The 13446-nt window shown below is 35.3% G+C and overlaps 1 protein-coding gene across 8 annotated transcripts in view; it reads right to left on the bottom strand.

The window, feature by feature from the left end:
• The window catches only part of RFX3 (regulatory factor X3), a 323283-nt gene that overhangs the window by 24679 nt on the left and 285158 nt on the right, over positions 1–13446 (bottom strand). For all 8 annotated transcript variants that reach the window (XM_057498625.1, XM_036928419.2, XM_036928417.2 and 5 more), the window contains one exon: positions 8626–8779. In XM_057498625.1, the coding sequence (XP_057354608.1) occupies positions 8626–8779 (154 nt within the window). The remainder of the gene's footprint in view (positions 1–8625; positions 8780–13446) is intronic.

Raw genomic sequence — 13446 nt, forward strand, 5'->3', positions numbered from 1 at the left:
CCTGATGTGTTGCTCCCTCTGTGTACACAAGTACTTCTGTACTTTGTATTTGGAGAGGGAAGTTATTTGAGGGGCTAAGAATGCAACTGAGCCTCAACAGTAAAAGCCATTTTTACCTCTAATCTCATCTCTAGGGTGGGCTTAGGATAACATGTAAGGGACACACAAGAAAAGTCTCCCTTTTTCTTGAATTTCCTTCTCCTTTTCTCAAGAATTAATAAATCTTAGATATAATAACATGACCATGGCCAACAGGCCTATAACAATCAACAGGTATATGAGATATCCATATTGTATGGGAAGATCAAACCTATGAAATTAGCCTTAACTGGCCAGATGAATAATGGACAGAAATAAGTAAGGAGACAGAGGCATTGAACAACATATTAGAACAGATGGACTTAATGGACATCTACAGAACACTCCCTCCAAAAGTAATAGGATACACATTCTTCTCAAGTGCACATGGAACATTTTCAAGAATAGATCATATACTAGGCCACAGAAAGAGCCTCAGTAAATTCAAAAAGAATGAAATTGTACCAACCAGACTCTCAGATCACAAAGGTATGAAACTAGAAATAAATTACACAAAGAAAATGACAAAGGCAACAAACACATGGAGGCTTAATAACATGCTACTAAATAATCAATGGATCAATGACCAAATAAAATCAGAGATCAAGCAATATATGGAGACGAGTGACAACAATAATTCAACACTGCAAAATCTGTGGGATGCAGCAAAGGCCATGCTAAGAGGGAAGTACACTGCAATACAGGCCTACCTCAGGAAACAAGAACAATCCCAAATGAATAGTCTAAACTCACAATTAATGAAACTAGAAAAGATAGAACAAATGAGGCCCAAAGTCAGTAGAAGGAAGGACATAATAAAGATTAGAGTAGAAATAAATAAAAACAAGAAGAATAAAACAATACAAAGAATCAATGAATGCAGTAGCTGGTTCCTTGAGAAAATAAACAAAATAGATAAACACCCAGCCAAACTTACCAAGAAAAAAAGAGAGTCTACACAAATAAACAGAATCAGAAATGAGAAAGGAAAAAACACTGTAGGTACCACAGAAATACAAAGAATCATGAAAGAATACTATGAAAAATTATATGCTAACAAACTGGATAACCTAGAATAAACGGACAACTTTCTAGAAAAATACAACCTTCCAAAGCTGACTCAGGAAGAAAAAGAAAATCTGAATAGACCAATTACCAGCAAGGAAATTGAATTGGAAATCAAAAACCTACCTAAGAACAAAAATCATGAACCAGATTCACTGCTGAATTTTATGAGACATTTAGTGAAGACCTAACACCCATCCTCCCAAATTCATACTACGAGGCCAACATCACTATGATACCAAAACCAGGCAAAGACACCACAAAAAAAGAAAATGCAGACCAATATACCTGATGAACATAGATGCAAAAATACTCAACAAAATATTAGCAAACCGAATTCAAAAATACATCAAGAGGATCATACACCATGACCAAGAGGGATTCATCCCAGGGATGCAAGGATGGTACAACATTTGAAAATCCATCAACATTATCCACCACATCAACAAAAAGGACAAAACCACATGATAATCTCCATACATGCTGTAAAAGCATTCAACAAAATTCAACATCCACTCATGATTAACACTCTCAACAAAATGGGTATAGAGGTAAAGTACCTCAACATAATAAAGGCCATATATGACAAACCCAGAGCCAACATCATACTTAACAGCGAGAAGCTAAACGCTTTCCTTTAAGACTGGGAACAAGACAAGGATGCCCACTTTCCCCACTTTTATTCAATGTATTTCTGGAGGTTCTACCCACAGCAGTCAGACAACACAAAGAAATAAAAGGCATCCAGATTTGAAAGGAAGAAGTTAAACTGTCCCTGTTCGCAGATGACATGATATTGTACATAAAAATCCCTAAAGAATCTACTCCAAAACTACTAGATCTAATATCTGAATTCAGCAAAATTCGGGATACAAAATTAATACACAGATATCTGTTGCATTCCTGTATACTAACAATGAACTAGCAGAAAGAGAAATCAGGAAAACAATTCCATTCACAATTGCATCAAAAAGAATAAAATACCTAGGAATAAACCTAACCAAGGAAGTGAAAGACCTATACCCTGAAAACTACAAGACACTCATGAGAGAAATTAAAGAACATACCAATAAATGGAAACACATCCCGTGCTCATGGATAGAAAGAATTAATATTGTCAAAATCGTCATCCTGCCTAAAGCAATCTACAGATTCAATGCAATCCCTATCAAAATACCACCAGCATTCTTCAATGAACTGGAACAAATAGATCTAAAATTCATATGGAATCACAAAAGACCCCGAATAGCCAAAGCAACCCTGAGAAGGAAGAATAAAGCAGGGGGGATTATGTTCCCCGACTTCAAGCTCTACTACAAAGCCACAGTAATCAAAACAATTTGGTACTGTCACAAGAAAAGACCCATAGACCAATGGAACAGACTAGAGAGCCCAAATATAAACCCAAGCATATATGATCGATTAATATATGATAAAGGAGCCATGGATATACAATGGGGAAATGACAGCCTCTTCAACAGTTGGTGTTGGCAAAACTGAACAGCTACATGTAAGAGAATGAAATTGGATTACTGTTCAACTCCGTACACACAAAAAAAACTCAAAAGGGATTAAAGACCTGAATGTAAGTTATAAAACCATAAACTCTTAGAAGAAAACAGGCAACAATCTCTTGAATATAAACATGAGCAACTTTTTCCTGAACACATCTCCTCAGGCAAGGGAAAGAAAATAAAAAATGAACAAATGGGACTACATCATGCTAAAAAGCTTCTGTACAACAAAGGACACCATCAGTAGAACAAAAAGGCATCCTACAGTATGGGAGAATATATTTGTAAATAACATATCTGACAAGGGGTTAATATCCAAAATATATAAAGAATTCACATTCCTCAACACCCAAAGAGCAAGTTCCCTATTAAAAAATGGGTGGAGGACATGAACAGACACTTCTCCAAAGAAGAAATTCAGCTGGCCAACAGGCACATGAAAAGATGCTCCACATCACTAATTATCAAGGAAATGTAAATTAAAAACACAATGAGGGGGGAACCAAGATGGTAGCATGAGTAGAGCAGCGGAAATCTCCTCCCAAAACCACATATATTTTTGAAAATACAACAAATACAACTAATCCTAAAAGAGAGACCAGAAGATACAGGACAACAGCCAGACCACATCCACACCCGCAAGAACCCAGCACCTCGTGAAGGGGGTTCTGCCATATTGGAGCAGCAGCCTGAGGCAGGCCACGCCCACAGCAACTGCAGCACCAAACTCCATAGCGGCGGGCAAGATCAGAAGCCCCGTCTGCACGCAGCTGCCCAGCACAAGCCGCTAGAGGCCACTGTTCTCCCAGGAGAGGAAGGCCACAAACCAGCAAGAAGGGACTTTCTCTTACCCAACACATGCGCCAGCTCCCCACAAATATATCTATCGCCATGAAAAGGCAGAAGAAATTGATACAGACCAAGATCACAGAGGCAAACCCTGAGAAGGAGATAGACCTACCCAGTCTTCCTGAAAAAGAATTAAAAATAAAGCTCATAACCATGATGATGGAGCTGCAGAGAAATATGCAAGAGCTATGGGATGATGTCCGGAAGGAGGTTACAGAAATGAAATGATCTCTGGAAGGATTTATAAGCAGAATGGATAAGATGCAAGAGGCCATTGATGGAATAGAAACCAGAGAACAGGAACGCATAGAAGCTGACACAGAGAGAGATAAAAGGATCTCCAGGAATGAAACAATATTAACAGAACTGTGTGACCAATCCAAAAGGAACAATATCCCCATTATAGGGGTACCAGAAGAACAGAGAGAGAAAGGGATAGGAAGTGTATTTGAAGAAATAATTGCTGAAAACTTCCCCGAACTGGGGGAGGAAATAATCGATCAGAACATGCAAGTGTACAGAACTCCCAACAGAAAGGATCCAAGGAGCACAACACCAAGACACATAATAATTAAAATGGCAAAGATCAAGGACAAGGACAAAGTTTTAAAGGCAGCTAGAGAGAGGAAAAAGGTCACCTACAAAGGAAAACCCATCAGGCTATCAGACTTCTCAACAGAAACAATACAGGCCAGAAGAGAATGGCAAGATATATTTAATGCAATGAAACAGAAGGGCCTTGAACCAAGGATACTGTATCCAGCATGACTATCATTTAAATATGAAGGAGGGATTAAACAATTCCCAGAGAAGCAAAAGTTGAGGGAATTTGCCTCCCACAAACCACCTCTACAGGGTATTTTAGAGGGACTGCTCTAGATGAGAGCACTCCTAAGACTAAATAGATGTCACCAGAGAAAATAAAATCACAGCAAAGAAAGCAGACCAACCATATACTAATCAAAGGCAAAAAATAAAATCAACTACCCACAAAAACAGTTAAAGGAAGCACAAAAGAGCACATAATTAAAGAACCAACATATAAAGAACTGAGGAGGAGGAATAAGAAGGGAGAAAAATAAAGAATGACCAGACAGTGTTTAAAATAGCTCAGTAAGTGAGTTAAGTTAGACAGTAAGATACTAAAGAAGCTAACCTTGAACCTTTCGCAACCACGAATCTAAAGCCTACAATGGCAATAAGTACATATCTTTCAATAATCACCCTAAATGTAAATGGACTGAATGCACCAATCAAAAGACACAGAATAACAGAATGCATAAAAAAGCAAGACCCATCTCTATGCTGCTTACAAGAGACTCACCTCAAACCCAAAGACTATAGGAACAAAGAAAGTCTGAAGGAACAAAACAGCAGCAGAATCATAGAACCTAAGAATGGACTAACAGTTACCAAAGGGAAAGGGACTGGGGAGAAAGGGAGGGAAGGGAGGGATAAGGATGGGGAAAAAGAAAGGGGGCATTACGATTAGCATGTATAATGTGGGGGGAGGCATGGGGAGGGCTGTGCAACACAGAGAAGACAAGTAGTGATTCTACAGCATCTTACTATGCTGATGGACAGTACAGTAATGGGGTTTGTGGGGGGGATTCGGTGAAGGGGGGACCCTAGTAAACATAATCTTCATGTAATTGTAGATTAATGACAACAAAATTAATTAATCAATTAAAAAAAACATTAAAACCACAATGAGATATCACCTCACAACAGTTAGGATGGCCAACATAGAAAAGACTAGGAACAACAAATGCTGACGAGGTTGTGGAGAAAGGAGAACCCTCCTACACTGCTGGTGGGAATGTAAACTAGTTCAACCACTGTGGAAAGCAGTATGGAGGTTCCTCAAAAAGCTCAAAATAGAAATACCATTTGACCCAGGAATCCCACTTCTAGGAATTTACTCTGAGAATGCAGCAGCCCAATTTGAAAAAGACATATGCACCCCTATGTTTATCACAGCACTATTTACAATAGCCAAGAAATGGAAGCAACCTAAGTGTCCATCAGTAGATGAATGGATAAAGAACAGGTGGTACATATACACAATGGAATATTATTCAGCCATAAGAAGAAAACAAATCCTACCATTTGCAACAACATGGATGGAGCTAGAGGGTATTATGCTCAGTGAAATAAGCCAGGCAGAGAAAGACAAATACCAAATGATTTCACTCATCTGTGGAGCATAGGAACAAAGTAAAAACTGAAGGAACAAAACAGCAGCAGACTCACAGAACCCAAGAATGGACTAACAGTTGCCAAAGGGAAGGGACTGGGGTGGGTGGGAGGGAAGGGAGGGAGAAGGGAATAGGGGCATTATGATTAGCACACGTAACATAGGGGGGGCACAGGGAAGCCAGTATAGCGCAGAGAAGACAAGTAGTGGCTCTGTAGCATCTTACTATGCTGATGGATAGTGACTGTAACAGCATGTGGTAGGGACTTGATAATGAGGGGAATCTAGTAACTACAATGTTGCCCATGTGATTTTATATTAATGATACCAAAACAAAAAAAAATTTAAACGCTCCAAAGCATTTAAGGTGGGCTGGTAAACGTGTTGAATATACCAAAAAGCATATCTCTTTCAGAAGTTTTGAGCCTTGAATTAAAAAATAATACAGTACTTAATCTGCATGCCAACTGGGCATTTTGCAACCAGGCTAACACTAAAGAAAGAGGCACTGAGGGAAGGTTAAATCTAAGAGAAGTCCAGATTGTTTTGGTCACATGAAGTTCTGCCTATAATTTAAAAGCTAGTGATTCTTGCTTATTCACACATACAATTGGTATCATCTAAGCACTGTCATGATCGAGAATACATCATACATAAGTGGTTAACATCCAACATATATAATGAACTCATAAGCCTCAACACCAAAACACCCCCCAAATAATCCAAATAAAAAATGGGCAGAAGACCTGAATAGACATTTTTCCAATGAAGAAATACATATGGCCAACAGACACATGAAAAGATGCTCCACATCACTAATCATCACAGAAATGCAAATCAAAACCACAAGGAGATATCACCTCACACCAGTTAGGATGGCCACTATTCAAAAGGCAAGAAATAACAAGTATTAGCAAGGATGTGGAAAAAAGGGAACACTCCTCCACTGTAGGTGGAAATATAAATTGGTGCAGCCACTGTGGAAAGCAATATGCAGGTTCCTCCGAAAGCAAAAAATCGAAACACCACACAACCCAGTAATCCTACATATAGGAATGAACCTAAAGAAAATAAAATCCCTGATATGAAAAGATATATGCATTTCTATGTTTATCACTGCATTATTTACAATAGCCAAGATATGGAAGCAACCTAAGTGTCCATCAGTAGATGAATGGATAAAGAACAGGTGGTACATATACACAATGGAATATTATTCAGCCATAAGAAGAAAAGAAATCCTGCCATTTGCAACAACATGGATGGACCTAGAGGGTATTATGGTCAGTGAATTAAGTCCAGTGGAGAAAAACAAATGCCATTTGATTTCACTTATTCATGGAATATAAAAATAGAACAAAACAAAATGAACAAAATACCAGTAGACTCACAGACACTGAGAGGTGATTGGTGGTTACCACAGGGTAGGGGCTGGAGTGGGCTTGGGGAGGGTGAGGGGGATAAATGGGCACAAGAATTCTCAATCATAGTGTAAGTTGGTCACAGGGATGGTAATACAGCATGGAGAATATAGCCAATGGTTCTGTAACATCTTTCTATATTGACAAATAGTAACTGCACTAGGAGGGAGAAATAATTTAATAATATGGGCAAGGATTTAATAATATATTGAACCACTGCATTACATACTTGAAACGAGTATAAAATTATATATCAACTATACTTCAACAAAAAAAAAGAATACATCATACAAACATATACATATCAACACATAGGATTTTAGAAGAAGAGGAAAGGAATATTTTAACCAATATTCTGATTAGTTTGACATGTATTTTATTTATATTAGAATACTTATAAAAGTCTTTAAAGTATTTTAATATATTATTTATTTACACCTTTATCATCATATTTATTAAACTAGGGATAACATCTAATATTTATTTTCATTTTTTAAAATTTCATTTCATTTCAAATTTAAATAAGAGTAAACACACAGCTTGAAAATGAACATGTCCTCTTACTGCTTTGGGCAATTTGTAATATTGCTTAATCTGGTGTATTCCAGCAAGATCTGAAGTATCCCCAATTTTAATACAGCAAAATGAGCCAGTACTGAATTATTGGAGCATTTGCATCTATCTACATTATATTAACCAAACCCTGTGCACATTAACTTGAAAGTTTTAGCTTTTTGACACTTGTTGAGAATAAGAGATTGATTACTATCTAAAAATTTTGGAGAATTTTTTTCTTCACATCTTTATTGATTAGAAGCATGGGTTTGAAAATCAGACTATTAGAAACAGGTCTCCACCACTTAATAGCTGTGTAACCATTTAACCTCTCTGTGTTTTCAGCTTTATACATGAACCTCAGATACTCATCTTTGAAATAGGATAAAGTAGTCCCTATTTCAAAGAGTTTTAAGTGTTAAATGCTTTGTTACATGTAAAGGACTTAGGTGTGCTTAGCATACTATAAGTGTCTCCAAAATATTAGCTATCATTACCACCATTATTATCCTTCTGAAATAGAATCATTTGTTCTTGGATACTTGGAAAAATACACTTTTTCCTCTGTTCCTAGCCATTAGCCTTATTAGGAGCATCCATTTTTCTTATTTTTTATTCAGTAAGGCCTTTTAAGTCCTGATTCTCAAACTTTTATGTAGACACCTTTATAACATACTGAAATACTCCATGAACATGATATGATCTACAATTTTAGAATCTTTTTATTAAGAAAATATGTATTATGCACAGAGGGATTTAAGGACCTCTTGTAATAACTCCATAGCCTCTCCAGGGTTTAAGACTCAGTGGTTTGGAACTATTGTTTTAACCAGATGTTTATAATATAATACATTATTAAATACATTTAGTCATATATTCAGATTAAAACAAATTCAGGTTATATTTTTAAAGCCCCACGGGGAACAGCTCTTTTAGGCTCTCTTACCTCGCCCATGACTGCTATGGGTGTCTCTCCTGTGGCCTGAGCAACTCGATGTTCTACTAAGTAGAACATGTACTCGTCGTAGAGTAGACGGATCAGGTGGAAGGAGCCAAAGCTTGCAGCGCTGCGTAAGGTTAAGTCCCGAATAACCATCGAGCTGTCACAAGAGAAAAGACATATATGAAGGATTAGAGTTCTTGAAAGAAGTTAAGTCAGAGGTCTAAAGGGTTGGTATAACACACAACCTGTCATGGAATAACTGCATTATTGAAAGCAGTTGGCTTAATTCTTTCAAACAGGGTGGTAAAGAGATAATCCCCACTGAGCCCTGACTACATCCTTTTGGAGCTAGACAGGTCTTCACTGGGAAAAGCATTTTACTATCATAGGCAAGTCTGCTGATTCTATGAAACTCACAAATGGGTCAGAATTGAACAAGAAAGATTTTTGAAAGGTTGACAACTGATCAACAGCATAAGAAAAAGCAACTAAAAGTAAAAATCTTATTGATGGGTAAACATTGTGTCACCACTTCTCAATGATAATGATTTTGGGGTACATTTTGGGAAAAAATATGTATTTGTGCTCTACAAAGGTTACAAAATATACTAAGTGATATTCTCAGATGTGGTGATATAGAATGTATGTATATACACAGAACACTGCAAATTCTGTTGGAAGGCAAACTTATTAAGAAATTCCAGTTTCTCACTGAGTTTCATTTAAATTAAGGTGGTTTTCCATTAAAATACAGAAAAATAAAATCAGTTAAGAAGTACACATCTTTGAAAAATGTGAACATTTAATTTATAAAACATAGTACCAAAATATGAATATTAATAAAAATTAACAAAAAACCTCTAGTATATTTTAAATGGAAATGAGTCCAAATTTTGGCCTCACTGAGTATGTGCCAATCATTAAGCTTGTCCATGCACTTCAAACCTCTTTAATATTTCTGAATGGGGTGTGTGTATATGTGTGTGTCTCTCTCATTACTTCTACAAAGTGGCCTTTTCTGGAGGTTTTTGGCCTATGAACACTAAAACAGCCATCATATTCTCAGATAAGAGGAAGTGAAAGAATCTCACAAATGTACAGGCAGATATTCCTTAGTCTTGTTTTGCAATGAAGTTATAAAATGTCAGGCAGATGGAAAAATATTAGACTGTACTTCTGTTTTCTGTTTCTTTGTCAATTTTATTTACACAGAGGCTACTAATATATCAAATTCTATAAGTTTGATTTGGCAAGTGACAGATCATCATTGTACATCTGCAACTCCAAGCCTTACATTTTGATTCTGGCTCTTCATTAATTTGCTATTGATCTCAAACAAATCATTCCTTGAGATGATTTTTCCTCCTGGATGAAAATAAAAGCAGTACTTCTGGTCTTACCTAACATACATGATTATTTCAAGGATGTGAAATAAACTACTGGTGAATAGATCACTACTTAAATATAGTGCTTGTAATTATAATTTACAGAGACGGAGAAGCTGAGTTTCTTTTTCTCATTTGGTTATGGAAGCAAGAACAGGGGGTAACTCTATGATGACAGCAGAGGACCTCTCATCTGTGGATCTATTTACTAAAAAGAGAAAAAAAAAAGCACGGGTTTGGAGTTAGACAGATCCATGTTTACCACTATGTGATCTTGATGGGTAAGCATGTAATTCAACCTTTTAAAGTCCAAGGTTAGCCTGAGGGTCAAAGGAGATAATGTATATGAGATCTTAAGAAAACTATCTATTACCATACTTCTACATATATTAGAATTATAATATATTCATTATCAAAAAGAGTAGTTCTAGTGAATGACTCCTTAGAGTCATATATCTTAACAATACTTTAGGTTTAGAACTCTGTACATGAATTACTAAAAATAGACTCTTTAATTTAATGCCTAAGATATATGACAAATTCTGTTTATAATTCTATGCATGCCTTTCTTAATTTGTAAAAATAATTAATGTAAATACTGTAGCTATTTGAAATTAGACATTTCTTTTCCTATGGAAAAATTGTAAAAGGCAAAGAACCTCTACTTAAAAGAACAAAAGCAAAAACAGCACAAAAATAAGAATAAAATGCTGCATAACATTTTTACCTACATTGATCCAAACTGGAACATATGAAGTAAATACTTTTGAAAAATTAAGTAATACAGGAGCAGAATATTTGCATCTCTCTTGAAGAAAGATAGTACATATTTAAATACAGTCCAGAGAAGAGATATGGCTAATAAACATACAAGAATACAACTAATCTTATTCAAAATTAAAGGAACTATAAATTAAAGATACCATATATCATTTATCATACTGTAAGAGATTATAAGATCCAGTGCTGCAGAGAATATGAGAAAAGAATGCTCATTTACTATTTTTATGAGTATAAACACACAGAACTTTGGCAGAGAGAAATTTGGCAATACTGCCAAAATTAAAAATGTATAAATCCTCTGACCTAACAATTCTAAATCTAGAAATTTACACAAACGTGCACACATAGTTTTATTGTAGTAATATTTATACTAGTGAAAAACTAGTGGAAAAAACTAAATATCCATTAGTCAGACACTGATTAAATAAATTATAATTCATTCATATATGGAATTTTATGCAATTATTTAAAGAATAAGGTAGAGAAGGCATAAAGTTAGTAACATCAAAAGGTGACTATGATATATCAAGTTAAGGAAATTAAATGTACGACATGAGTCCATTTAACATAAAAACCACCTCATGAGTTTTTAAAAAAATCCTACCCTTAAAAATATGAATAATTAATATTTTATTAGCACAGAGAGCTCACTTCATTAACATAGTATTACTCACTTTAAAAAGTTCCAATCTTTTTGCCAGAATTTATCTGAAGATATATGTACAATTTCATACAAAGCTATCATTAAAGGATTTTTTTATAATTTTATAACAATGACAAAACCTTCTAAATGCTCAAAAATAAGGGAAAAAGGGAATATTTAAATAAAGTATGAGACATACATAGTAGAATACTGTGAGGACACTAAAATTATGTTTCTGAAGATATTTAATGCCAAGAAATGCTCAAGATATGATGTTAAATAAAAATGTTATGGAAAAGATACAGACAATAAACTAGGGTAAACAAGTGGACTCCAATTTTATATGACACTAAAAAAAGCATTTTACCAGTGGTTATTTCTGGGTATTAAATTATGGATGGTTTAAGTTTATTCTTTGTACATTTTTTGTATTTCCCAGGCTTTCTAAAGTGCACACATATTGATTTTATAGCAAAAAAAGTTTACTTTAAAAATTGGCATTCATTATAATATAGAAAACCAATTCTGAGTCAGCTGAATGTCAATAAATCTTTGCAGAGAAAAATATCACAGACAGAATATGTATTTATAAATTCAAATTTTAGGCCTTATATTTCCCCTTAAAATAGTGTATCATATAAATGATTAGAGACTATTCATATCAAACGGCTTTCTGATATTATAGAAATACAAAGTCAATTTTTTTTTTCCCAAGAGATTCACATTCATTCAATAGATATTTATTGTATTTCTACTCTGTGCCACCAGGGTCTTATTTAAGAATGAGTCAGGCAAAATTTTGGTTTTATCAGAGCTCATGTTCCAGTAGGAGAAACAAGTCAATAAAAACACAAGTAGATATAAAATAAAAAGTTAGTGACAAAACCTATGAAAAAACAAACTAGGGTAAGAAGATGGAGAGTGATGGGGGCAGACATTTTTAAGTTAGGGTATCAAGAAAATTCTTTCTGAAAATGTAGTATCTGAGTAGAAACTGGACTGAAGTGAGAAAGTGAGCTATGTGAACATGTCGGCTTTCCTGGCCCAAAGGAGAGCAAATGTAAAGACTGTGAGACAGAACTATGCTTGGCAAGTTCAAAGAGTAGTCTGAGGCTAGTATCGTTGGAGAACAGAGAGCAAAGAGAAGAATATATAATGAGTCTGGAGGCTACTGGTAGCTGGACCTAGGGCCTTATGGGCCATGACAAGGCCTTGGGATTTTATTCTAAGTGTTCTGGAGAATTAAGTAATCACCTTATTTCACCATAAAATGTATATATAATACTAAATTCTGTTGGAAATGAAAAGAAAATATGCTGACTTTCAGTTATAATGCTTAGTTATTTTTAAAAAATACTGATAAGCATGTCATGAAATAATTATTGTATGTTTAGAAATGAATCAGCTGAATTATATTATTAATGCTATATCTACTTATTCTCTCTGTTATGCGCCTCTGCCCTAACAAGCTAAGTATTAAATGACACAATTAGCAGTTTAATTGGAAACCTATTGTCCAATTCAGACTTCTGTAAGATAATGTTGCAAAGTGACTCCACTGAATTTCACGTTGCTAAGTTACCAGGAATTCAACCTCTTTTAAAATCAGAGTTATAAACATGAATTATTTTATAATAGATGAGAGATACCTTTGTGTTTATCTTTTTAATTCATGGTATGGAAACTGAAACATATACCCTAACACATGATACACAATCCATCTCTTTGTGTATTTGGAGATATATCACATCCTTCCTAGGAAGAAAGATGAGAACACCATAACCGTGACTCCCTTGCAAAGTATCTTTTTTAGTAATGTTTACAATTGATTCCAAAAGAGTATTAATTTTTGGAAGACTTAAATACTGCCTAGTTGTTGGCAAACCAGGTCCCCTGTGCCCTCTTTTAAGTCACTGTATCATAGCTATAAATCTGGTTCTTTAAATATGGGGTATTTGGATGACCCTCAGGGTGGCCCTGAGGAATGCCTCTTCTGTTATCCACAAAACACAC

The sequence above is a fragment of the Manis pentadactyla genome, chromosome 3 (assembly GCF_030020395.1).
Source record: "Manis pentadactyla isolate mManPen7 chromosome 3, mManPen7.hap1, whole genome shotgun sequence".
Classification (NCBI taxonomy): domain Eukaryota; kingdom Metazoa; phylum Chordata; class Mammalia; order Pholidota; family Manidae; genus Manis; species Manis pentadactyla.